Consider the following 23,613-nt stretch of genomic DNA (forward strand, 5'->3'; position numbering starts at 1 on the left):
CACTTTGTTACTAGCAAAAGCACATCCTTTGTTACCATTTCTTTAGATGAATCTATAAAAAAATACCAAAGAAAACAGTTTGACAGTTATGAAAGAATATTTTTGCACCCACAAGGTGATTCCCAAAGAATCTTTACATATCTTGGCATGGTGTGCAGTATGAAACTGGACAAGTGGGGGGCAAAAGAAGAAGTGGCCTAAAAAAAAAAACTATCTGATGAACAGTGTCTGAAAGTCATGACCTTAAAAAGTAGGAAAAAAAATCTAGCAGAGACGTGACACAGGACCTGACCGATGCATGTGGCCCTTCAGTTCATCCATCTACTGTTCACTGAAGCCTCATCAGAAATTATCTGATGGGAAAGTGGGACTTTCTTGGCAGCCCCCCTTCCACTGTTTCCCTTTCTTAAGCCACAGCTTAAGGAAGGGAAACGGAGAAAAGACTGAGGTATGCTAAATTACACAAGAACTGGACTGAAAATCAGTGACAACCAAGTTTAAATCATATCTTTCTTCCCAAATGAGAAATTTTTGGTTCACCTCATTGTCATTATGTACAGAAGAGGTCAGGAAAGAGTCACAGTGAGTGTCTGCACTCATCTGTAAAACACGGTGGAGGTTCTTTCATGGTTTAGGGCTTCCTTTAAACCAGTGGTGTAAATGTATAAATGCAGACTCAGATTTTGATCCACTGTGTAATACCATCTGGAAAGCATCTGATTGGCAGCTCCTTCATTTTTCAGCATGACAGTGATCCCAAACACACTGCCAGTGTAGTAAAAGCAGTAAAAAGGGTAGAAAAACACACAGTGGAGCACCATAAGTCATGGATTGACCTTCCCAGAGCCCAGACCTCAACATTACTGAAGCAGTGTGCGATCATCTTGATGGAGAACACAACAAAAGGCAGCCAACATCCAAAGAAGATCTCTGAATGCCCTTCAAGAATACTGGAGAACAATTCCCGAAGACTACAAGAAATTATAAGAAAGCGGCCCAAGAAAGCTCAGGCCGCATTGAAGAATAAATGTAGTCATACTAAATATTGACTTTCAAGCTTGTTAGATATTATACAAACTCTGTTTTTGCAGTTTATACTGTTTGCACATGTATGTTTGCAGGTGTTACACTAATAACTATTTTTAAAGGGGTTTAAAGGATTTTGACATGTCTCTGGTGTTTATACTTCCCTTGAATTCTTGTCTGTTATCAGTCAGTACTGACATAACTCTGATAAGCTATTATTAGCTGGGCCAAGATTATTTTGGCTTCTTTCGGAGTAAAGAATGTACTGGATTAATTTGGGTTGACTTTTCAATTTGGGGATGTCAGTATTTGGAGGGAACAGGTTAGTCTCAGTGAAGCCTTTAGGAGTACAATGACCTGACTGTTTACTGATGCCACTGGGTATTTTTGGCTCAAGGTCAGTCCAGCTTTTAGACTCCTCGACTGCATCAATTAAACAATTTTTTCTACAAACCTGTTCTTGTCATACTTTCCAAAGCAAATGAAACTGTAGGTGATACATGAAAGATGGTCTGTATTTGACATCATGATGAACTATGTAAGATGTTTATTTTTCCAAATATTACTAACAGTAAATCTCTTAGAAAGCGAAATAAATATTATGTCATTCCCATTGCTGCAACAGTGAATTTTGGAGCACACCATAGCCAGTGGTGAAATGTTGAAGGTCAGATTTCTTGTTCAACACAGCGACACTGAGAAAAATCACACAGACCCTCAAGATTGCATTAGGAATGTATCTGGATCTCTCTGGACCTCAGACGTGTGTTTTTCTTCTTGGCAGCAATTTTTAAACATATCCAAAGTGTCCAGTTTCTCACTCCAGGCTCAGTCAAGACCCTCTGAGTTTTTATAGTGGGGATTTTCAAAATAAATGGCTGAGTGTGTTTAAGCTGATTTTCTGGGTTTAGTGTTTCGGGGGGTAATGAAACAGAGCTGTGTGAAGCACAGATATTTGCGTCTAGAAGAGCACCAGTCAACTCCCTGCAGAGGAATGCCTGACTGGCACAGGGGAGCATGCAGCGCTCTGTTCTAATAAAATATAATCGCACATTTAAGCATTGGACATCATTTTATTTCCACAGTCGATTAAGACATTCCATGAAGGAAATCTCATGTGAAGATAAAATGCAGAGCTTTCCTCTGTCCAGAGCAGAACATGAGATATGAATCTAGGGCTGTCTGGCCTAATGCTTCACCTTTATAATGATGGGAAAAAACTGGCATGCTGTAATAAGCTTTAACCCATAAGCTTTTTAAAGCTTAACTTTTACTGCTTAGCTATTTATAACAAACTAGTAAAACAAATTAGAGTGACATTTAATGCAGCCAAGACCCTTTTCAGTTTTAAGGTAAAGAAAAGGTTTTAACATAACAGAAGTGGTAAAAGTACAGACATTCTTTACTTAAGCAGAAGTACAGATACTTGTGTTAAATTGCTCTGATAAAAGTTGAAGTACTGAATCAATTTATTTACTCAAGTAAAAGTGAAAAAGTACAGGCTCTGAAACATACTCAAAGTAAAAAGTAAGAAAGTAGCTCTTTGTAAGACATTTCTACCAGCTATTTTTGTGCAAAGGATTTCATGCTATATTAATATAGTAATAAAGTACTATAAGTACATAGGAATACGAACTTAATTTCAATCTAAATTCTAATAAATGTACTTAGCTTGAACACTCACTGCATGTAGAAAACAAGCAAAGAAAACAAAAGAGAATTTGAACAAATATCTCTTTGCTGTTGCCTGCATTACAGAGGGTGACTTTACCTCCAGCCTAAAAAAATTAGCACAGTCAGGGGTTAAAGTTGGATTCGGCAGGAGGGGTGACCCTAAGACTGGTTGTAGTGGCTAAGCATGGGGAAAAGAATGAGAACTCAGTAATTTCTATTGGGAGCTCCAGTAGATTTTCTTTGTGTACAGGCTGTGATCAGCTGACCTGTGATGCTGCTGCTCTGAGGTTTACTGCTCTTTGTGGATTTACACAGCTGAATTCAGCAAAATGTAAGCAGATGTTTCACAAACTATTTGGACTAATTTCCACCCCCTGCACTATGTCACGACTGCTGCGGCAGGCACGGCAGAGAGGACCTCAATGCAGGACTCCAAGGCAAGAGCTATACTTGTAATTCATTTTATTGTACAAACTTAGAAAGACAAGGCTGGTCTGGGGCCAGCTACTCAAAAACTCGAGACTTGAAACTCGAAATACAAAACACAAAGCAGGAATGTCAGAGACGCTATACTGACAAGGACCCGACAAAGGAAAAAGACAAAAGCAGACAACAAATACACCAGGGCTAATGAGGAGAGTGACAGCAGGTGAGGGGCACAGCTGACCATAATTACACAGGGAAAGCAAAACTAAACACAAACCACAAGGAACACGAGACTGTCAAAATAAAACAGGAAGTGACCAACCTTAACACACACGCAGACTTAACACATGGAAACCTGACACAGAGGGAATCTAAACATATGACTAAACAGACACCTATTTGAATACAGGCTGACAACATGGGGAAGACAGACACAAGACAAGGGAGGGACACTAAGGGAAAACCACAGGGAGAACTAAACCCTAGAGCTAAGGGAGAGGGAACCAAAACACCACACATGGAAACAATGGGAAGGGAAACTAAACACAGAAGGGCCAAGACACGGGAACCAAACAGACACAAGAACACAAACGAAGGGAAATCTGAATAACAGAACACTTAAACAACAAATTGAGAAACTAAACTGTAAAAACTAAGAAACACAACACAAAAAGTAAAACAAAACAAAACTACACAAAAAGGAACTAAACACACCGGGCCACCGGGCCAGAACCATGACACACTGACAGTATACTGTTTATACTGTCTTATACTAGACCTTATAAAGTTGGTATAAAGGAGCTTGATGCTACACTTGATGTAACCTAACACTAACCGTGAACACCACAGCTGCACTCTACCAGTCCTACACAGTTTTACTGCAAATTCACCACAGTAAAGCAAGCTAACCTGTTTCTCCTGCACTAAACTGCGGAGTATTTTCATGCAATGTTTGGGTAACACAAAGTTAGTATAACTCAGTTTGTTTTGCAGAACATTTCACAATATATTCACATCCTATACAGATCCAACATCTGATTTTAAAAAATTAGGACATTACATGAAAGATTTAAATTTCCAGTTTATCAAATGTCACTGAGCAGTCCTTACCTTTAAACATAACCTCTCTTCTTCCTCTCCTGTCCTCTCTTTCTTACATGTTTCTCTATCTCTGAGTGAAGTTATATCTCATTCTTTTCTCTCCCTGGGATATACAGCAGCAGTACCTTTAGCTAGCAGACACACTGAGTGACAAACTAGACACTTTATGTCATCATTTTAAACACTTATGAAGAAATGAAGGAAAGAAATATCCCCTTGGAACATATGATTAAATACTAGTAATAGTAATTTTTGTTGGCAAGCACAGCTGTCAAATATTTCTTGTCATTGTTCATCAAGTTTGAACACACTCAGTAGGGATTTTTGGCCACTCCTCGTTGCAGATATTCTCTAATATTTAAGGTTTCTATGTTGTCGTTTGGATACATAAAACTTCAGCTCCCTCGATAGGTTTTCTGTTTGATTAAGGTCCAGAGACTGGCTAGGTCATTCCTCTTAAGGTGCTTCTTTTTGAACCACTCTTTGGTTGTCTTGGTTGTATGCTTTGAATCATTTTCTTGATGGAAGACCCACAAACAATACATTTTCAATGCTCTGGCTGAGTGAAGGAGGTTCTCATCCAAGATTTTTCCATCTTTATGATGTTGTTGTCCTGTACGCATTCCATTCCATCTTCTGCTTCTTATCTCGGTCTGGATTGCTGGGGCAGGGATGCCCAGATTTTCCTCTCCCCAGAAGCCTCCTTTTGTTTTTTTCTTGGGGGAACACTGAAGTGTTCCTAAGCCAGCTAATAAGTATCATCTCTGCAGTGTGTCCTGAGTCTGCCCTGCACATGGCCAAACCACCTCACTTAGCAAGCATCCTCATCTGGATCCTTTTGATGTAGGAGTAGCAGCTCTACTCTGAGCCATTCCCAAATGATCGAGCTCCTCATTTTATCTCTGAGAGCCCAGACACCTCATTTCCACTGCTTGTATCCACAATCTTTTTTTTTTTGTTGTTCACTACCCACAGCTTGTGGTCATTGGTGAGGGTTGAAAGGAAGCTCGACTGATAAATCGAAAGCTAAATACTCACCTCTCTCTTCACCACAACAGACCGGTACAACATCCACTACACTGCCGTTGCCAACCCAGTCCATCTGTCAATATCCTGCTCTGCTCTTCCCTCATTTGTGGAGAACACCTTGAGATACTTATTTGGGTGAGCATTGGGTGAGCACAACCCCCATTCCAACTGAGAACCATGGCCTCAGACTGGGAGGTCACACTGTAGATGCTATACTATCCTGTACACTTGGCAGAACCCCCCCCCCCCCCCCCCCCCCCCCCCCCCCCCCCCCCCCCCCCCCAAAAAAAAGCATAATATGGAACATTTTGCTTTGGGGGTGTTTGGTATGGATGGTGTTCCTTGGGTCACAGTCAACAGTCTTTTCTTTCCAAATGCCCTGATTTGATTGATGCCAAACAGCCCAGTTTTGGTTTCATCTAATAACCTTGCAACCTTGAAACTCTCATTTGAATGGGCTTTTTTGAGCAAGCGCACATTGCAGGTACTGCAGGATTTTAAACCATAACCTTGCAACATGTTACCGGTGGTTCTCTTGGGGAATGAGGTCCTGCTTTGTATTCCTGGGGTTTTCCCTCATTATTCCAATGATCACTGAAGCTGCACAAGATGAGATCTTGGGGCCCCTGCCTGAAGGTGATTGACAGTAATTTTGTCTTTCTTCCATTTACAAATAATCATACCAATAGCTTCCATTTTCTCACAAAGCATTCCAAGCTTGTGAAGGTCAGCAATCTTGCCCCTGATGTCCTTAGACAGCTCTTTGGTCTCTCCCATGGTGGCGAGGTTAACAAGGAATTGCAAGCTGTAACTGCTCCTTTAGTTATGTGCCCACATTTCATTAGCACTTATTGTTCAATGTTTTAAGCACAAAAAACAATGAAAAAAATGTGCTGTGCCTAATTCTGTATTCAAAATTGCATTCCACACAGCTTGTTGTCTGTTTTATGCACCTCCCAGTTTGCTGTCTTGCAAAGATTATATCAAGTATTTGCCCCCTGCATTTTATCCCTTACAAATCCCTTTCAGGTACAGTCCAATCTGTTAAGTCTGCAAGTCCAGTTCAGTGAGTTAAGCCCTCCATCATCCCCTGGAGGTCTTACTATGCCTCCATAAAACTCCAGCTCTTAACATTACCCTGGTCACCCCCATCACTCATTGCTGTTGCTTTTATTTTTGATTTCCCACATGTTTGCAGGTCACCACACCTTGACAGGAGATATTTTAATCACCGAAGAGATATCCATAAAATGTAGGGCTCACAGGCAGACCTGTAGTCATGTGGAAGGTATGTTTTTACAGCTGAGATTCCAACCTGATTTCTTGGGTCAAATTCTTGAACCCCCCTCTCTTACATGCACACACACACACACACACACACACACACACACACACACACACACACACACACACACACACACACACACACACACACACACACACACATATACACATCTTTATCCCAAACACACCCCTCGGTCGACAGTCTGCATATTTTCATGTCCAGGGTTCCATAGGAGAACCCTGGATGCCTTGTTGTCTGAATATTTCTTAGTGTGTTGCAGAAGCCAAAGGATAATTTGTTCATTCTTAAGATCTGTTGAGCCGCAGGAACTTAGACAGGCTCATATTGATCAAATCCAACAAAATGTGGCCATTATATGTGCCACATTAGTGTCTAAAGCAATATTTCTCTGCATGAAATTTGACTCATTGTTCCAGCACTGCCCTGCCAATGTACTGAAAATTTGTCTAGTGCAGTTTTTTCTAAAGTACAGTCAATCTAGAGTATTTAAGCTAATGAAGTTCAATGTGCTTGAGTTTGTAAGTTGAATTTCTGCAACAATGAAAAAAATAAAAAATAAATAACACATTTCCCCCCTTATAATATCTGTATGATTATTTAGTGGCTCTGTTGTAGCAGATTCACAAAACAGTTTTTTAAGTCACATCAAAACACAATGAGAACAATGTACATTACATTCCTCTGTCAGCTTTGTTTGATAATATTTCATGTTTCTCCCTGCAGATACATGGCCAAACCTAAATAACAAGGCACCATGTCAGCTGAAGCCCTTTCATCTTCCCAAACCATCGACTATGAATGTCAGACTTTGGTGTCAATCCAGCAAGAATAACATGCCATAGCAGATCAGAATAAAATACAGCCACGAGAGCTGATGCATTTATCTTTGACATTTAAAAATTGAAACACATGCAATCCATGTTTGCTCATTAGTTGCCAGTCTGGGAAGACTTGATGGCTTTTGAACAAACAGGTGATGTTTCCCTAAAGATGTAACAGAATAACTCCGCACGCACAGACACACACACCTAGAAATGATTACTGCAATTTCTATTCACATAAATTTTGACACAGTGGATGGTGCCAACTATGAATTGCAACTTCCAGGTTTACATGAGTCCAAAGACATTTTTTAATTGTGATTTTTGGCATCTTTTTCACTTTTCCCCCTGATGTCTCTTTTATAAAGGTTTTTAATTTTCGTTTAAAGTTAATTAAAAAAAACAAAAACCTCAAATTAAACAATTAACTTATGTGGTTAAGGTGGGGGACAGTCAAACACTTCTTGGCGTGTGAGACAAGCAATCCTACTGTGATATGTTGTCTGTGTATTATCGGGAAGAGCAGACTGATACACAACTGTGAAAGTTCTTAATAAGAAGAATTATTGCTCAAGTTATTAGGTTTCCATGCACATTAAAGACCTTCAGCCCCATGCACCTATCATACCTAATCCAGCCTTTGATTGATCACTTTATACAATGTTGTTGTTGGCAGCTTAATCGCACTTTGACATAGTGTGTTTGTCATTTTCCTCTATCACAAGGCCAGTTCAAAGGAATATCTTCCTGAAACAGATGCAGGCCTACATCAGTTTCTCTGGTTCCTGTGTGTATAATTAGAACCTGATGTTGTTTTCTGTTGAAGTCTCTCTGTAATGGATGTGGGGATATGCTAAAATAATGCCTCCGGCGTATTCTTGTGGTGTTTGGTTATTGAAACAAAGTAACTGAAACAAAGTTTTACTATGATTTATGGGTAGACAAGGAGAGACTGCGAAAACATTTGGGACATATTTTCAAACATCTGAATTACTTTATTGGGTAAATTTATTAGATTTGCTTGGTGACAAGGGTGCAGTGGCATGAGCCAAGGCACACAAATGAAATAATAGTAAGAAAACACAGACTAGAATTAAAAGTCTTCAGAATGGTTTCACATTGTTGCTAGACTGACTAAGTTCCTATCAAAGTCTGGACTTTGGCTGGGCCATTGCAACGCTTTGATTTTCTTCTTTTTCAGCCATTGTTGTAGATTTGCTGCTGCACTTGGGATCATTCTCCTGTTGCATGACCTAACTTTGGGCCAAGATGGACTCAGATGGACTGATGAACCACATTTGACTCTAAAATACTTTGGTATACATCGATTCAGTGACTGCAAGGTGCCTAGGTCCTGTGGCTGCAAAACAACCTGAAATCATCACCTCTCCACCACCGTGCTTGACAGTGGAGGTGTTTACGCTGATGTGCTGTATTTGGTTTTTGTCAAATGTGGTGCTATGGACCAAATTTTGTCCTCATCTGTCCAAAGGACATTGTTCCAGAAGTCTTGTGGTTTGCAACTTTAGAACTAAGCTGTGCTGCAAAGTTTTGTTTTTAGACAGAAGCCTTTTTCCCTGTCACTTTCCCACATAGAGTACTTGTTCAGGTTTTCTAATTGTGCTGTCATGAACTTTAACATTTCCCATACTAACTGAGGCCTGTAGTCTGAAATGTAGCTCTTTGTAGCTTTTGTAGAGGTGGTCACACTTGCTGGTGATCAGTTAATGAAGTGCATTTGATTAGCAGCACCTGGCTGCCACTTACCTTCTTAATTCCCATGGAAGCATGAAAGCTGTATTTAGTTGTTGTTAAATAAATAATGACAATGTGTAATAGTTTATCTGAAGTCCTGTTTACCAAATTTTAAGACCTGTTAAAGACCAGATGGTTGTTTTATTATGTCCTGATATGTAAAATCTTAAAATTGACAGTGGGTGTACTTTCTTTTTTTATTTTATTTTTTTATACATGAATGCTTACAGTGGTGCATCATCAACACAGAAAGGTAATTTATTTAGAAAAAAATACCTTAGCATGAAAAATGAAAAGAAAAGCCCAAGTACCAAACTTTGTGGAACAGTGCTTTTCAAAATGAGCAGATAAAGGGACATTAAACATAAAAAGTAAACAAACTTTACTCTCTAGTCAGACATCACTGCTTCTTATAGAGGCTGTATAAACATTTGGTAATCATTTTGTAGAAAAAAATTGGACTTATCATGGGCATTAATTTTAAATGCCACGTTGTTAATACTTCTTGATAACTCGCCTTTGATCTATTTTAGTCCTGAATGAGAAAAATGCAGTAAAGGAATGAAAAAGGCATGAAGGATTAATTTAACACCCTAAATGAAATAAATCAGGCCTGGCATCTTGAGTGAGGAGACTAGAAGGGAGAAATGAGGGAGAGGTGAGATGAATGTGAAAGAAAAAGAGGGCGGGAGTTTAGTTGAGCATGAGAATGAAAATGAGTAAAGACAGAAAAAAGACAAAAAACAAGACAAAAAAATAAGAGAGGTGGTAAAAGTGAGTGAGTGCGAGATGGGCAGGGAGGTATAAAGAGAGGGAGGGAGTAATATAAGAGAGGCAGCCATAAAGGGAGAGGTGACAGAGTAGATTATCCTCCTCTCCTCTCCTCCTCTGCCAGCCTCATCATGTTCATGCTGCAGATGTTGACTGTTATCTCTCTGACTGTTATCCTCTTGGCATCTGTAGAAGGTAGGACACAACCATACTTTCTGTGTGTGCTTGTGTGTGTTTGTTGCATGGCTTGCATGCACCCTGCAGGTGGACACTCTAGCACAGACAGCGATGGCGAAGACAGAAAAGGAAAGAAGAGGGAAAAAGGGATAGCAGCAGCAGGAGCAGCAGGGAGGGAGGCATGGATGTAAACAGAGGAGCAGAACGCAGGAGGACAAGAAATCACATCAAACACACACACACACACACAGAAAAGAAAGCAACTGTGTCAGGGCTCAGCCCGCGTGATCGTGTAGTCTGGTCTGTTTTCTGAAATGTAGTCAAAGCGCTGGAAGTGCACTGACGTGCCTGAGGATGGCTTCAAAATCATTTGTGGCATAAAAAAGCAGCACTGTCCTATTTTACAGCTCCTATCGGTCCGGCTGCCTCGCATCACACTTTCAGTTGTTTACAGATTTTGCTTTGCACGAAGAGACGTCATGGCATACCTTACACACAAACAAACACCCCTCTTTTTCTCTCACTTTCTCCCATTTCACTGGCATGGTTGTATGTTTCTCAGCACAATGGGATGCCATTGTAATTACTCTGGCATTCTAGTGTGTATATGTGTGTCCATATGTGACTATGTGCATTTGTCAGGCATGTGCAAAATAATCTGCTTCGGCCTTTGCTAATATCAGAACATGGACTTCACTTTTTGTGAAGTCCATGACTGTGAATGCTTAGATTTAGGGTTTGATAATCTATAATAATATGTATTAGCTTAAACTTTTCTGACTTGCATGATGTTGCATTAGTATCTTGTTTTCACTCTAACATGGCCTCAAAAAGTATGTAAATCTGAAATATAATCACAGACGTGAAACACCTGAAACTTCACTGTCATTCTGGCAATTTGCTTTTGTTTGAGTGACTCATTTTGTCTTTCTTTGCCTGTTTTATTTCCCCAGCTATAGGTGTGCAGATGCAGAAGGATGTCCAGTGTTGCATGCTATACTCCCACGGCAAGGTGCGTACCAAAGATGTGTTGCGGTTTGAGGTGCAGACGGAGGGGCCCGACTGCAGTATACAAGCCATCATGCAAGTATTTCAACTATCCACTCCTGGAGCTAAAGAGCACACAGCAATCTGCAGGAATGGAAAATATGCCTCTCGTTAGAGGAGGGCAGAGCTGGGCTGAGAGGCATTGCCATCTTTCCAGGTCATGTTGTTATGGCAGGGCTCGGAGCTGTAATTGCCAGGGAAGTAAAAAAGGAAATATGTGGGAATAACAAGCAATCTGAAAATACCTTCTGAGCCAGCTGAGCTCTGCTGCAGCTAGTCAGTCAGAAAAGCAGGGTTTAGTTAAGTAAACTACATTGTGATATCTATTGTTTCCAGCAGGTCAGAGAAATCTGATGAAGCTGGGGAATGAAGAGCTTGCTTTTTCATGTGGCCCAATTAACAAAAACACTGAATTCTCATTCATTAGATTTAAGAGTTTCCTTTTTGTTCACAAAGGGATCACAATTTGTTCTTTGCTTTACTGGGGAGACAAAAATACAAAATTCACTCTTTATCATCTTATAGTATATATTCTATATATATATATATATATACACACCTTTGTAGATCTGCATCTACATCACATTCTCCTTTTCACAACAGCACATTAAAATCTGAATGTTTCCATCCTTTTTCTTGTGTGTTCAGCACATCTTTGTACTGTCACTCTGTGTTGTGTAAACATAATTGGCATTTATTTTTCATAGTCTGTACACGAAGAAGGCGGTGAAGTGTGCAGACCCCAGAGATCGGAAGGTGAAGAGGTTGCTGAGAAAGCTCCTCCAGAGACAGAGAACCAAGGCCCGCCGAACCATGTGGCTCCTTCCTGATGACAATCTGCCTGTCATGTCAGAGGTCAGACACAACCTACTACACAGCCACTTTACTGTATACTATGCTTCAGATGTAATAAAGTCAACTTGGTGAGATGAAAGTAAGCCATGCTACAAAGTCATGATTTCCATGTCATCAGGTCAAGAAGGACCACTGGGCGGTTCTCAGTGTGGAGTGATGGAGCACCATCAAACATAGAGGAAAAGTTGGAGTCATAAGTAAGACTCTGTTTTGTATGTTTATACTCATACAAACTTAGTATACAGACTGAGTCTCATCCAGGATTTTGTTGTTGTTGTTGTCTTCCCATGTACAGGCCAAGTAACCTTTCAGCAACTTGTCTTTTTTACACGGCAAAGCTTGCTGACTCTCCAATCATCTTGTGTCTCTTTCTCTCTATCTACACTATCTGTCTCCCTGGGACTGGACCTGGGCAGCAATACATATTTAGATATTTAAGAATGAACTCTGTTTGAAATACTCCCAGTATGTGGCTGGAACAGTCTCAACAAAGGGGTGTTATTTGTAAGATATGTTGCAAAGATTTTTTTTTTTTTTTTAATGGCTTATACTGTTATTTGCCAGAGTCTGCCTGAAAGTATCTCCCTCTATAAAAGCATAACTACTCATGACTGATATGAAATCAGTGAAACAGTTGTAATGAAATGAGCAGTGATATTAATGTTATATATCACCAAGATACTCTTATGGTTATTTGTGACTTGTATACCATAAATGTGTAATGACACTTCATACAGTAAAGTAGATAGGATTTTGTTACAGTACACTGAGCGCGCAGAATATTGGGAAACATGTCTCTAGTGGTATGGTTTACAACTCTTCAGGCTATATTTGAGTATTTGTAAAATCAAAGTTGAATCAGAGTGAATATTTCACCTGAATTCAACCATCACTGTCACATACCTCAAGAGCAGAGTTCCTAATATTTTGTCCATTTTGTAAATTGAGTGTTAGTAAATCCTGTATGAAATGCGAGTCTAACACCAGGCCCTCAGGCACCAACGACACATCTAAATATCTATTTGGAGTTTACATTTCATATCATTTCCACAGTAGTGTGTCACTAAACTATGCCAAAGTGTTCATGATTCAATTCACCACATGGCCAGGCTGTTAAAACTTAGAGGGCTCGATTGTGTGTGAAACACACAAGCATTGTATTGTAGGAGAAAGCACTGTATATCAAAACACAGTATCTCAAGTGAACAATTTTATAAATTAATCTGAAATAACTAGAAGGGCTGCAGTGTTTTTTTTTTTATCTTGTGTGTGTGTGTGTGTGTGTGTGTGTGTGTGTGTGTGTGTGTGTGTGTGTGTGTGTGTGTGTGTGTGTGTGTGATATGAGCGCATTGCTTACTCCAGTATGCAACTGATGTGGTTTGAAGTTGATCTGTTTGATACAGAGTGAAACATCTTACAACAATGGTTGAACTTCTGCACAGACATTCATTTTATTAGACTTTACTGACATGGTCATTTCCAATGTAGAGGGCAGTGCAATTATTGTACTTTGAATTCTGTACTATTTATTTTAAAGCTTTAGTTAGTTTTTATTTTGCAGATCATAGACATTATTATAGATTACAGTAGCGCCTGTATAGCTGCTGCATGACCGCAGACACCTGTCTCTTGGATGGGTGTTCTGGAACGTACTTTTCGTTGTATACTTGTGTACAATGATAATAAAGTTGAATCTAATCTAATATAGAATGAGCTACCCAGCAATATAGAAGTAATTATCAACAACTACAACATTCAGGGAATCAATAATTTTGATCCAGTATAACATATATGTTTCTGAAAAGTGCCATAATGAGTATGTTTACTTTAGGTACTTTAAATATGCTTTTTTTTTTTAATACAACTATAGCATGAATAAAGCAGCGTTATAATTTTTACTAAAGAACCCCCCCCACACACACACACACGTGTTGCGATTTTCTAAAAACTCTTGTTCAGCACTGCTTTCCATGTACTAAATCTGCTACAGGACACGGGGCTGCACATGAGCCTGTAAATTATGTCATGTTTTCATCACTGATTTCTACATTGATTTTTTTCCTATAAAATCACCTTTGTTCATATTTGTTGCTTTGGTGACACTTTAGATGGATTGCAAAGAAATTATGTACCAATATTTATGTCTCCCCCAAGGATGTAGTAACTTAATATTTTAGCACCATCACAGGTGTTATTGATTTGCCCAATAGATCAATTTATATCCACATACTTATAAAGCTACTGAGAGAATATTAGAAAGAGAACCTCAGTGATTGGACAATGCCTCATGAGCAGCACTTGGTAAGTCATGATAAGTCTCCTGTAATGCTTATAGCAACATAGCCAGGGATTGTTAAATCTAACTATAAGTTTTTATCTAAAACATTTAGATACACATTTAGATGAAATTTTTGCAATAAAAAATAATTCACCCGTTATCTGTTTGAAACGTCTTTTTCATATAACAGAGAGCAGCTTAGAGTTTCAGGAGAAGAGGATATCTTCCACAAGGGGTAGCCACAATCACAATAATGAGAATCACAGTTCATTTCAGTTCCTGAGACATTTATTTATCACATTTTTCACACGCTGTCCATCAACATGCTGAGCTGCTGCTCCTTCAGAATTTTAAGCTGGAAACAAAAACTCAAACCTCTTAATCTGCATTACTGGAGCAAAGTCAGACAACTGAATCATGTATGTATCCATATGAGCACTTTTACAGTTATGCACAACACCTAACAACTGTGTACACTCTCAAAGCATTCACAGTTTGTCTTTATTGTAATTTACCACAAAGCCATCAATAAAACTCAGTAACCTGCAACAGTCCAATCAAAATATACCAAAAATCTTATTACATGTTGAATAGATAATATAACACATAATACAGAAAACACAAACAGGCTGCTGTAAATGTGTACTGATGTTAAAACACACTGCTGTCACCAGCAAAGAAAGAGAGATAAAAGGGAGAGAATATAAACACCTTCAGTACTGCAGCTCTTTCTGTGAAATTACTCCTTTGTATTACAGTCCTGTGCCCACATAGCACCAAATAAATACAAGAAATACACACAAATATCTATAAGAAAGCACTGGGTGGAAAAACATTCTACAAAGTCATTTAAAATATATCAACCATAACACAATACAATAGTAGCAGTTTCCTTTTCACTCAGTGTTTAACAGTCAGAGTTTTACAAAAACACCTTGTAAGCAAACTTAAAAGAGTGCAAAGTTAAAAACAGGAAGGAAACAATACTGCTGCTCATGTGTTTACATCCATCTGAGCTCTATTTTTGTGTAGTGCTGTAGAAACTCAATAGCTCAGTCCTATTAGAGGTAGTCTATTAGAATGACAAAAATGGATGTTTCCAAAGAAGAATGTGTAGTCATGCAGGAGAATTGGGCAAAATCTAAAGAATAAATTCACAAGACTGACAAAACTAGCTGGTTTACTTCATGACTGGTACCATTTCTCTCTAAGTTTACTGTGTTTTCAAGTTGAAAAGTTTGGTATGGATCAGAAATTATTTGATGGGTTTGAACTGTTTTATATGTTGAAGCAACTGAGAAAAATGAACACGCAATGCTCCCAAACAGCACGTGTACTTTAGTTTCTGTCATCAAGCTGCCCCAGGACAGGCATCGCTTTGTCTCATTTCTCAGAGAACTTTATGTATTTCAAGCACTGGCTCAGTTGACCAAAAGTTATTTTCTCTGGGACCATCACTGCCTCATTGCATCGCAACCCTCTACTTAATGTTTCTGTATCTTCAGTCCCTTTCACATTGTGGTTTCACTGTTGAGATGATTGACTATGTCATTTTCCTGGCAAATAAGCTGGTAGGGTTTCTCATTCTCCTCGATCACAGAGTTGCGCACCTCAGCGTCCTGATTCTGCAGCTCTTTGCGCGAAAGATGCTCCAAGATGCCGGCCCCGAGGGAGTCGCCCAGGACATTCGTTGTGGTACGCAAACGGTCCCTGGAGTGATGAAAGAGGAACAATCAGATAACTGAGATGGAGCAAAACATTATTGCATATAAGCGGAAGCAAATGAATCCATGGATGGATGGATGGAAGGATTGATGGATGGATGGAATGTAACCACTTGTAGGCTCTCTTATCCATCACTCTGCATTATGCAACGATAACCTTTGTAGTTGTGGGACCTCTGGGCTCTCTGAAGCTTTACAATGACATTTAGGTTGGCACAATGCCAGACCAATCCCCATCAAGCTGACATTTAGTGGGAACTCACAGGAACCAATCCACAGCGATGATCAGCGTTATGTCCTCCGTGGGCAGTCCCACCGATGTCAATACAATCACCATGGTAACCAGGCCAGCCTGAGGAATGCCTGCTGCTCCGATGCTGGCAGCCGTTGCTGTGATACTGAGTGGGCGGTGGGAGGGATGGAGAGGAGAGTGAATACATTTAATAAAGGGAAACAAACAAACAGCACATGTGCAATGCTGGTGGGCATAGTAGAGTGATAAAAGCACATGAGGAACACTGCCACTACCATATGTTCTATAAACTGTATTACACATTCTTGTCTAATATTAATAATATAAGAAGCATACTTTTAATATGTTTACATGCGTATTACCCTCTCACTTACACAAAAGAACTCCTTGTCTAAATATAAAAAGCCTGACCAGGTGCATGGAGTAAACAATCTATCATTCCAGATACAACTGTAGACATAAGATTACTCAGTAACAATAATACTAAGAATCCCTGGCCTGTATGAGAAAGAGGGATGAACTGTGGAAAAGATGTGTGTGTGTGTTTGGGCATTCGGCATAAAAATATGCAAAATTAAAAATGCTGAGCTATCTGCTGTGGCAACCCCTTGTGAAAAAGGGAGCAGCCAAATGCACTTAACTTAAACTCACTCCCCACTTTTTAAGCTACACCTATTCAACTGCTTGTTAAAGCAAATATCTACCTGTCAGCTAAAAACAGGAAACTGAGGCTAAAGGCTACAATTCTTATGGGCTCACCAAACTTGGACAATAGAAGATTGGAAAAAATGTTGCCTGGTCTGACAAGCCTCAATTTCTGCTGTGACATTCAGATAGTAGGGTCAGAATTTGGTGTAAAAATGAAGGAATTGATCCATCCTGCCTTGTATCACCAGTTCAGGCTGCTGGTGGTGTAATAGTGTGGGGGATAAATTCTTTGGAGCCCTCACTACCAACTGAGCGTAATTTAAACGCCACAGTCTTCTGGAGTGTTGTTGCTGACCATGTCCATCCCTTTATGGCCACATTACCCATTTTCTGGGTGGCAAAAGGGAGCTCAACTGAGTGCTAGCATGGTGTACCTGATAAAGTGTCCAATGAGCGTAGGTGTCTGTGCAATGTACCTACAGAGTCTATGGATACACCCTACTAAATTACATCAGACTCTCTAGTCTCTGCTCTAAATATGGCCATTTCTGACTCTAAAAATCCAGCGCAGCGGCAGCCAAAATGGTAACATCGAGGCTTCAAAGCATCACAGTCCAGTCGGTGGCACCACACTGGCTATGTCCATCTTTTATATACAGTCTATAAATATAAACCAGAACTACCAAAACCAAAGTAGTGTTACCTGATGGTGAGAATCTGACCAAAGTTTAGGTCCATGCCATTGACTTGAGCAATAAAGATGGCTGCCACAGCCTCGTAGAGGGCGGTGCCATCCATGTTGATGGTGGCGCCAACAGGAAGGACAAAGCGTGTCACTCGTTTATCCACATGGTTGTTTTCTTCGAGACAGCGGAAGGTGATGGGCAGGGTAGCAGAGCTCGAAGCAGACAAGGTGAGACGCACCACATGTTAACATTACTACTAACATGAGCAGAGCCTGAACTGAGCTCTGATACCACTATATCAGGGGTAGGGAACTCCAGGCCTCGAGAGCCGGTGTCCTGCAGGTTTTAGATGTGTCCCTGATCCAGCACGCCTGACTCAAATGACTGAATTACCTCCTCAGTCTGCAGTCAAGTTCTCCAGAGTCCTGCTAATGACTTCTATATGTGATTCAGGTGTGCTGGATCAGGGACACATCTAAAACCTGCAGGACACCGGCTCTCGAGGGCTGGAGTTCCCCACCCCTGCACTATATTATACATATGCTACTAAACACAAAGAAGTAACACGGTGCTTCTAATGGTGAGATGCCTGAATTACTCAGAGGCTTACCTGGAGGAGGTTCCCAAAGCAGTGATGAGTGCCTGCAGCAGGCCGCCAATAAAGCTGTAGGGATTCTTCCTGGTCACCAGGAAATAAAGCATTGGCAGGACAAAGAGGCCATGGATGAGGAGACCCACAATGACAGATACAGTGTACATTCCCAACTGACCGCCCACTTCTGCCAGATCCTTCATCTCCACAATTTTCCCAGCAATCAGGAACAGGATACCTACTGGAGCATACCTGCAAGGTGAAATGTATGCATTTGGAAAAAGGAGAATGTAAACACAATATAATGGTAATGGTTCAGTTAAGTCTACTCAAAATCTTTACTTATCATAGTAAAACTTCTTCATATAAGTTCGTAATGATAAACAAAAAAATGTATCTACCAGTGGTGACATGCACATTTTACTCACTAAACTGAAAGTGAGTTTTTACTAACCAGATGATGATGGCCACCAGCCTCATGATGGCTTCATTCAGGCAGTCAAAGAAGTCTCTAAGAGGCTGGCCCTGCTGTTTCATGTTGCCAATGACCAGACCAAAGCACATGGAAAAGACCACCAGACCCAGAGCATTTACTCCACCTGAGGAGCCAGACATGGGCACGATTTCCTCCACCGTCTCCTGTGGCAGAAAATATTGTGCACGTAAATGAATCCATGCTGCAGTTTTCTTTATCATGGTATTGAACCTCCACTTGAGGATCTTTTTAGAATTAGAAGACCTCTGACACCCACCTGTATTGTATGCAGCACCCTGCTCAGGTTCATGCTCAAGTCAGAATCAGTCACATTCAGAGAGTTGGTGAGGTTCAGGGTCAAAGTCACGTTCCTTGTGTGAACAGTCTTCTTGTACACTGTTTTATACTGCAAGAGACATGAAAATATCTACAAGTTATGTTTTTAAAGAAGTTACACAGCAATAAATGTGATTTAATACATTTTTGTTGATCTAGATTTAGACATAAAAGATGGCAGTTAAGACATTTGAGGAGCTTTTGCTTTTTTAAAAGTAATAAAGTGTCTTTTTATGAATAAGATATGAACCATGACTGGGATGAAAACAAAACCTTACCTGCTTAAAGCAGGCTTCTACCAGATTAGGGGGGAACATGTTCCTGGAATAAAAGCAAAGCAAAGACCAAATGAGCCAAAGCGCACAAAGCCTATGAAGAAATTAATATGATTTAATATCAATTAATATTTGCAGAAAAACACTCAGTGAACGTTGGATACCAAGATTGAAACAGCTCTTACAAATGTCAACTACGCACGCAGGCACGCCACTCAGTGCCTGAGTGCCTCAAATCATAATTCTTTTTAATAACCAGCAGGGGGCGACTCTTCTATGGGAGGAGTCTATGGGAAAGGCCTCAGCTTCCTTACTCTGCCTCTTCAGTAAACACTTTACTGATAACTTTACAGGCTCAATCCATCAGGTCACATTGAAAAGAACATTAAGTTTTCTTTGTAAATTATTATGATTCTAAAAGTCAGAAATGTTGAACTCTCTCTCTTCTGCTACCCAGGACACTAGATTTTAATCCGCTGCCCCCACACACACACACAGTCTTCAAATAAATCCATCTCCTTTCCAACTTTCTAATCCTCAACCCTTCGCACAATAACCTTCCCATGACATAACATCTCCCAGCCCCAGCCACCTTACTTTATTTTTTACTTATTATTTATTTTACAGCCACTGTGTTGCTGCTACCAGTTAGTGTTACTGTATATAGTTAGTGTGTGTAGCTGGCTGGCTGTAGCTTCATATTTAACAGACAGAAATAAGACTGGTATCAGTCTTTTAATCCATCTCTTGACACTCTTGTTAAAGAACTCTGAATATGAACTTTGACTCTATGTGGAAACATTGTGTAACTTAACAAATGAGTCAAGTTTCGAAGTTGTTACCTGATGAGATCCAGAAAGGCATCGGTAGCCTGAACTGGTTCAATATTTCCGCCAGTGGCCACAGGGCTGTCCCTGCTCCCTTTCCCCGGCTGGATGACGATGACGATCACAATGCCAATAAACACAGCAATCAGCGTGGTCACCATGTAGTAGACCACTGCACGCATACCCATCTTACCTGATGCTTTACTGTCCAAGGAGGAAATACCTGAGACAGAGGACATTTTTTTTCTGAGGATACAGTTTGTTTGATGTGAGTTTAGATTTGTTTTTAAAGGAATTCTAGAAACAGCTGGCTGGTAAATACCGAAGCCTACAATGGTATCATTTCAGGATCTAGACCAGGGGTGGGCAACTCCAGGCCTCGAGGGCCAGTGTCCTGCATGTTTTAGATGTGTTCCTGAGCCAACACACCTGAATCACATATAGAAGTCATTAGCAGGACTCTGGAGAACTTGACTGCATACTGAGGAGGTAATTCAGCCATTTGATTCAGGTGTGTTGGATCAGGGACACATCTAAAACCTGCAGGACACTGGCCCTCGACGCCTGGGATTGCCCACCCCTGATCTAGACAGTAATCTGCTGAAACAGGGTGGGAAAATAAAATGTGTTTGTCAGTGCTCATTACCTGTGATCAGACTGGAGACAATTAGAGGCAGCACCAGCATCTTCAGCATTCTCATTAGGAGCTCCCCAGGAAAGGAAAAGTACTTGATGTCCCTCTGGGAAAGGTTGTAGGGGCGCAGAGCAAAGCCCAGGATTACACCTGGCAAAGAAAATGCATTCACAGGCACACATATAAAAGCAAAAAAGAGTAGTTGCTGAAAAAACTGCGATAAACCTCCGTCAAAACTTCTTTTTTACTCACCCAGAGCCACGGCAGCGATGGTGAACAAAACAAACAAGTTCCTCTTCAGGAAACCCTTGACGCTGGCCTTGCTGATGGAGCTCATCCTCTCCTTCATGCTGCTGGCTCTCCTCTCCATAACCCTGCATAAGCGTCTCCTTAGGTCTACTCTGTCTGGCAGGGGTGGTTTTTCTGTATCCTCGTTTAGGAAAAGGCTAGCACTGGTAGGAGGCTTCTCATTCATAATAAGCTCCAGCACCTGGTCCAGGAGGCAGGTCTCGTGTGAAACTAATCAAAAGAAAGAGGCAGATGTGGAGAGAAATAATCTGTTAAACATTAAGTTTTTCTTATGTGCTGTTTATGGCAGGTAGAGTAGTATAGTGGGCGGCATGCCTTAAAGACATTCACAGAATACCCCCACACATCAGCGTTGTTCAAAAGGGGGAAAAACATGACAAAAAATAGTAGTAAACAAAAGGAAAAGTCATATAAAATGCTGCTGTGTGAAAGACTGAAGCACCTGTTTAGGATTACAAATTACACATAATTAGAGAGAAAGTCTGAACCAAGTAACCCCTGAAGGGTACCTAACGTTGGTAACAGAGTTGGGTAAGTTTAACATGCTGACATGTTAAACTTATGGCCTATTTGTCTAATTTGTCAAAAAACAAACAGACACATATACACCCTGAAATATACCTTATCACCTTGAAATGAGGCAGACTGCAAGCATAGTTCTGGTTTTGTGATTGCAGCCAAAGCTGGACTATGTGCCAGTTTAGTCCTGAACCAAGTAAGCAGATATGAGCTGTGTATTTCATAAGCTTTGCTTTGATCATTTTTTTATATGTTTAAATAGAAAAAAAACTATAAAATGGACTAAAACTTAAAATTGGTAATGAGCTGCAGTCTTACCGTTTTCCCTTCCCTCTGTGTGTGTGTGCAGCACGTGGTTGCTGCTCTTACTTCCTCTTATCTAACTAGGCTACATTGTTTCCTCTTATCCAACTGCTGTAAACAGACCTGAAGTCCCACATTTAGGGGATCATAAAATATACAGGCAACCTCTTCATCTGTTTATCCTTTACATCTAATATAAACACTTTGAGCTCACACACCATCAATCTTTTCCAGGGATAAACACTTTATGTATGATCTCCAAAAGCTGAATTTACTCTTTGATTTTATGAGGTTCACATCAGTCTATACATCACAGACACACTGTAAAAAAGCCATAACTAAACAGGCAAAGAGATGACCCACTTCTGAGTGCTCACAAAGCACAATTCAGACTCCCTGTTTATAAACGTGTGTTTACATCTGAGCGAATGCCTAATGCTGTCATAATGGTTTAAGTCTGGAGTACTTAAGCGGACTGATAACCCCATTTAATTATGCACTTCAACAGGGTCTGTTTCTACAGATTTACATTAGGATGTGAGTGACAACAAAATGTTCAGTCATGGAGCTAAGTAAAGACTAAAGGAAAACGGAAGTAATGAAGGAAATGCACTGTAGAACAAGGCTAAACATAATTTGACCTTAAGCCGCACCACAACCTCATGAGCTAATTTTGCCAGGCTGGAACCAACCAGCAACTTTTATTTGTGAGTCAGCTTAATGTTTCTTTTTTTTTTTTTTTTAAATCTATATTCTTCATTGGTGTTGACATGCAAAAACACAATTCCCAGAACATCTAGATGCTGACTGGGCTGTGAATGAACATAAATACTACAGAGTTTCTATTTTAAATGACTATTTTATTCACAGTTTCAGTAAAATCTGCAGCCCCAGCTGTGTGACCAGTGACTTTGTAAAGTGAAAACCAAACTTTTCATCTCAGGCCAGCAACTCTGCTCAGATCTGCTTAAGGTGCAGACATCACACTTCTGTCTCACCAACTCAAACGTCCACCAATGGATGAGAGGCAAACTGATGATAAACATTTAAACCTTAAGCCAACAGCAAGAAAATAAAAGTATCATTAACCACCAGATGATCAATTAATTAACCTTTTAATCCATTTGAACTTGAATAATAATACAGATTATAATATACAGATTATGATAATAAACCTGTCAAAACACTTGACCTCATCATGGATATACAGCCGGTAAAAGTCAAACAGCTTATAAGGTAGAACATAATAATAATAATGATTACTATCAGTCAGTGGTCCCACCTCGAGCTGTTACATATACTTTGTAACCTTTATCCTACAGATTGTTGCTGGACACAAATTTTACCGGGTTTTGTGCTCCAAACCATGAAAAGATCACAGTTTGGGTTAAAAATGATAACACTTCCCAGTGAAGTACATTACTTACACATTCGTGCTCATTCTCACGACAAAAGGTGGCAACTGAACATCAACACATAGATTACTTTTGCATGACTAGTTCATCTGCAAACCATGCTGATACTCCAAAGACTGATTTTAATTTATGCCCATAAAACACGAATTGGTCCTTCAAAATCAGAGCAGGTATCTTACTCTGTTATGAATACAATCCCAGTAATTGCTCAATAAAAATAGAGAAATAAAGGCAAATATTCTTCAAGTATTTTTCTCATGATCATACAAAGCAGAAATCCAGAAAACGCCTTTAAGTTCTCTTGACTACTCACCGCTCATGGTTTAGACTTTAAGTGAAACAGTCCAGTTA

The 23,613-nt window shown here is 40.0% G+C and overlaps 2 protein-coding genes across 2 annotated transcripts; one reads left to right on the plus strand and one right to left on the minus strand.

Moving 5' to 3' along the window:
* Positions 1-9,979: 9,979 nt before the first annotated feature.
* On the plus strand, positions 9,980-13,223 carry ccl44 (chemokine (C-C motif) ligand 44). The gene is made up of 5 exons (XM_030728419.1): positions 9,980-10,104; positions 11,040-11,169; positions 11,841-11,988; positions 12,107-12,185; positions 12,284-13,223. Exons 1-4 carry the CDS (start codon positions 10,041-10,043, stop codon positions 12,143-12,145), a joined length of 381 nt encoding a protein of 126 aa, XP_030584279.1. The 5' UTR covers positions 9,980-10,040; the 3' UTR covers positions 12,146-12,185; positions 12,284-13,223.
* A 2,554-nt stretch (positions 13,224-15,777) lies between these two features.
* Positions 15,778-21,869, minus strand: slc1a6 (solute carrier family 1 member 6). Its single transcript, XM_030726948.1, has 11 exons — positions 21,863-21,869; positions 20,969-21,235; positions 20,729-20,866; positions 20,098-20,305; positions 19,259-19,301; positions 18,922-19,050; positions 18,624-18,808; positions 18,188-18,421; positions 17,595-17,789; positions 16,254-16,388; positions 15,778-15,976 (listed from the first exon to the last, which is right to left on the minus strand). Exons 2-11 carry the CDS (start codon positions 21,189-21,191, stop codon positions 15,778-15,780), a joined length of 1,689 nt encoding a protein of 562 aa, XP_030582808.1. The 5' UTR covers positions 21,192-21,235; positions 21,863-21,869.
* Positions 21,870-23,613: the final 1,744 nt, after the last annotated feature.

Source organism: Archocentrus centrarchus, chromosome 4 (assembly GCF_007364275.1).
Source record: "Archocentrus centrarchus isolate MPI-CPG fArcCen1 chromosome 4, fArcCen1, whole genome shotgun sequence".
NCBI lineage: Eukaryota > Metazoa > Chordata > Actinopteri > Cichliformes > Cichlidae > Archocentrus > Archocentrus centrarchus.

Bases quoted from the DNA above. Each gene is read 5' to 3' on its own strand.
- ccl44 (XM_030728419.1), top strand. From the start codon at position 10,041: ATGTTCATGCTGCAGATGTTGACTGTTATCTCTCTGACTGTTATCCTC. The intron at 11,170-11,840 runs GCAAGTATTTCA...TATTTTTCATAG, and splicing joins TGCAGTATACAAGCCATCAT to TCTGTACACGAAGAAGGCGG. The intron at 11,989-12,106 runs GTCAGACACAAC...CCATGTCATCAG, and splicing joins ATCTGCCTGTCATGTCAGAG to GTCAAGAAGGACCACTGGGC.
- slc1a6 (XM_030726948.1), bottom strand. From the start codon at position 21,191: ATGAATGAGAAGCCTCCTACCAGTGCTAGCCTTTTCCTAAACGAGGAT. The intron at 20,306-20,728 runs GTAATGAGCACT...CCTCTGTCTCAG, and splicing joins TGTCTCCAGTCTGATCACAG to GTATTTCCTCCTTGGACAGT. The intron at 16,389-17,594 runs GTAACACTACTT...CCGCCCACTCAG, and splicing joins GGTCAGATTCTCACCATCAG to TATCACAGCAACGGCTGCCA.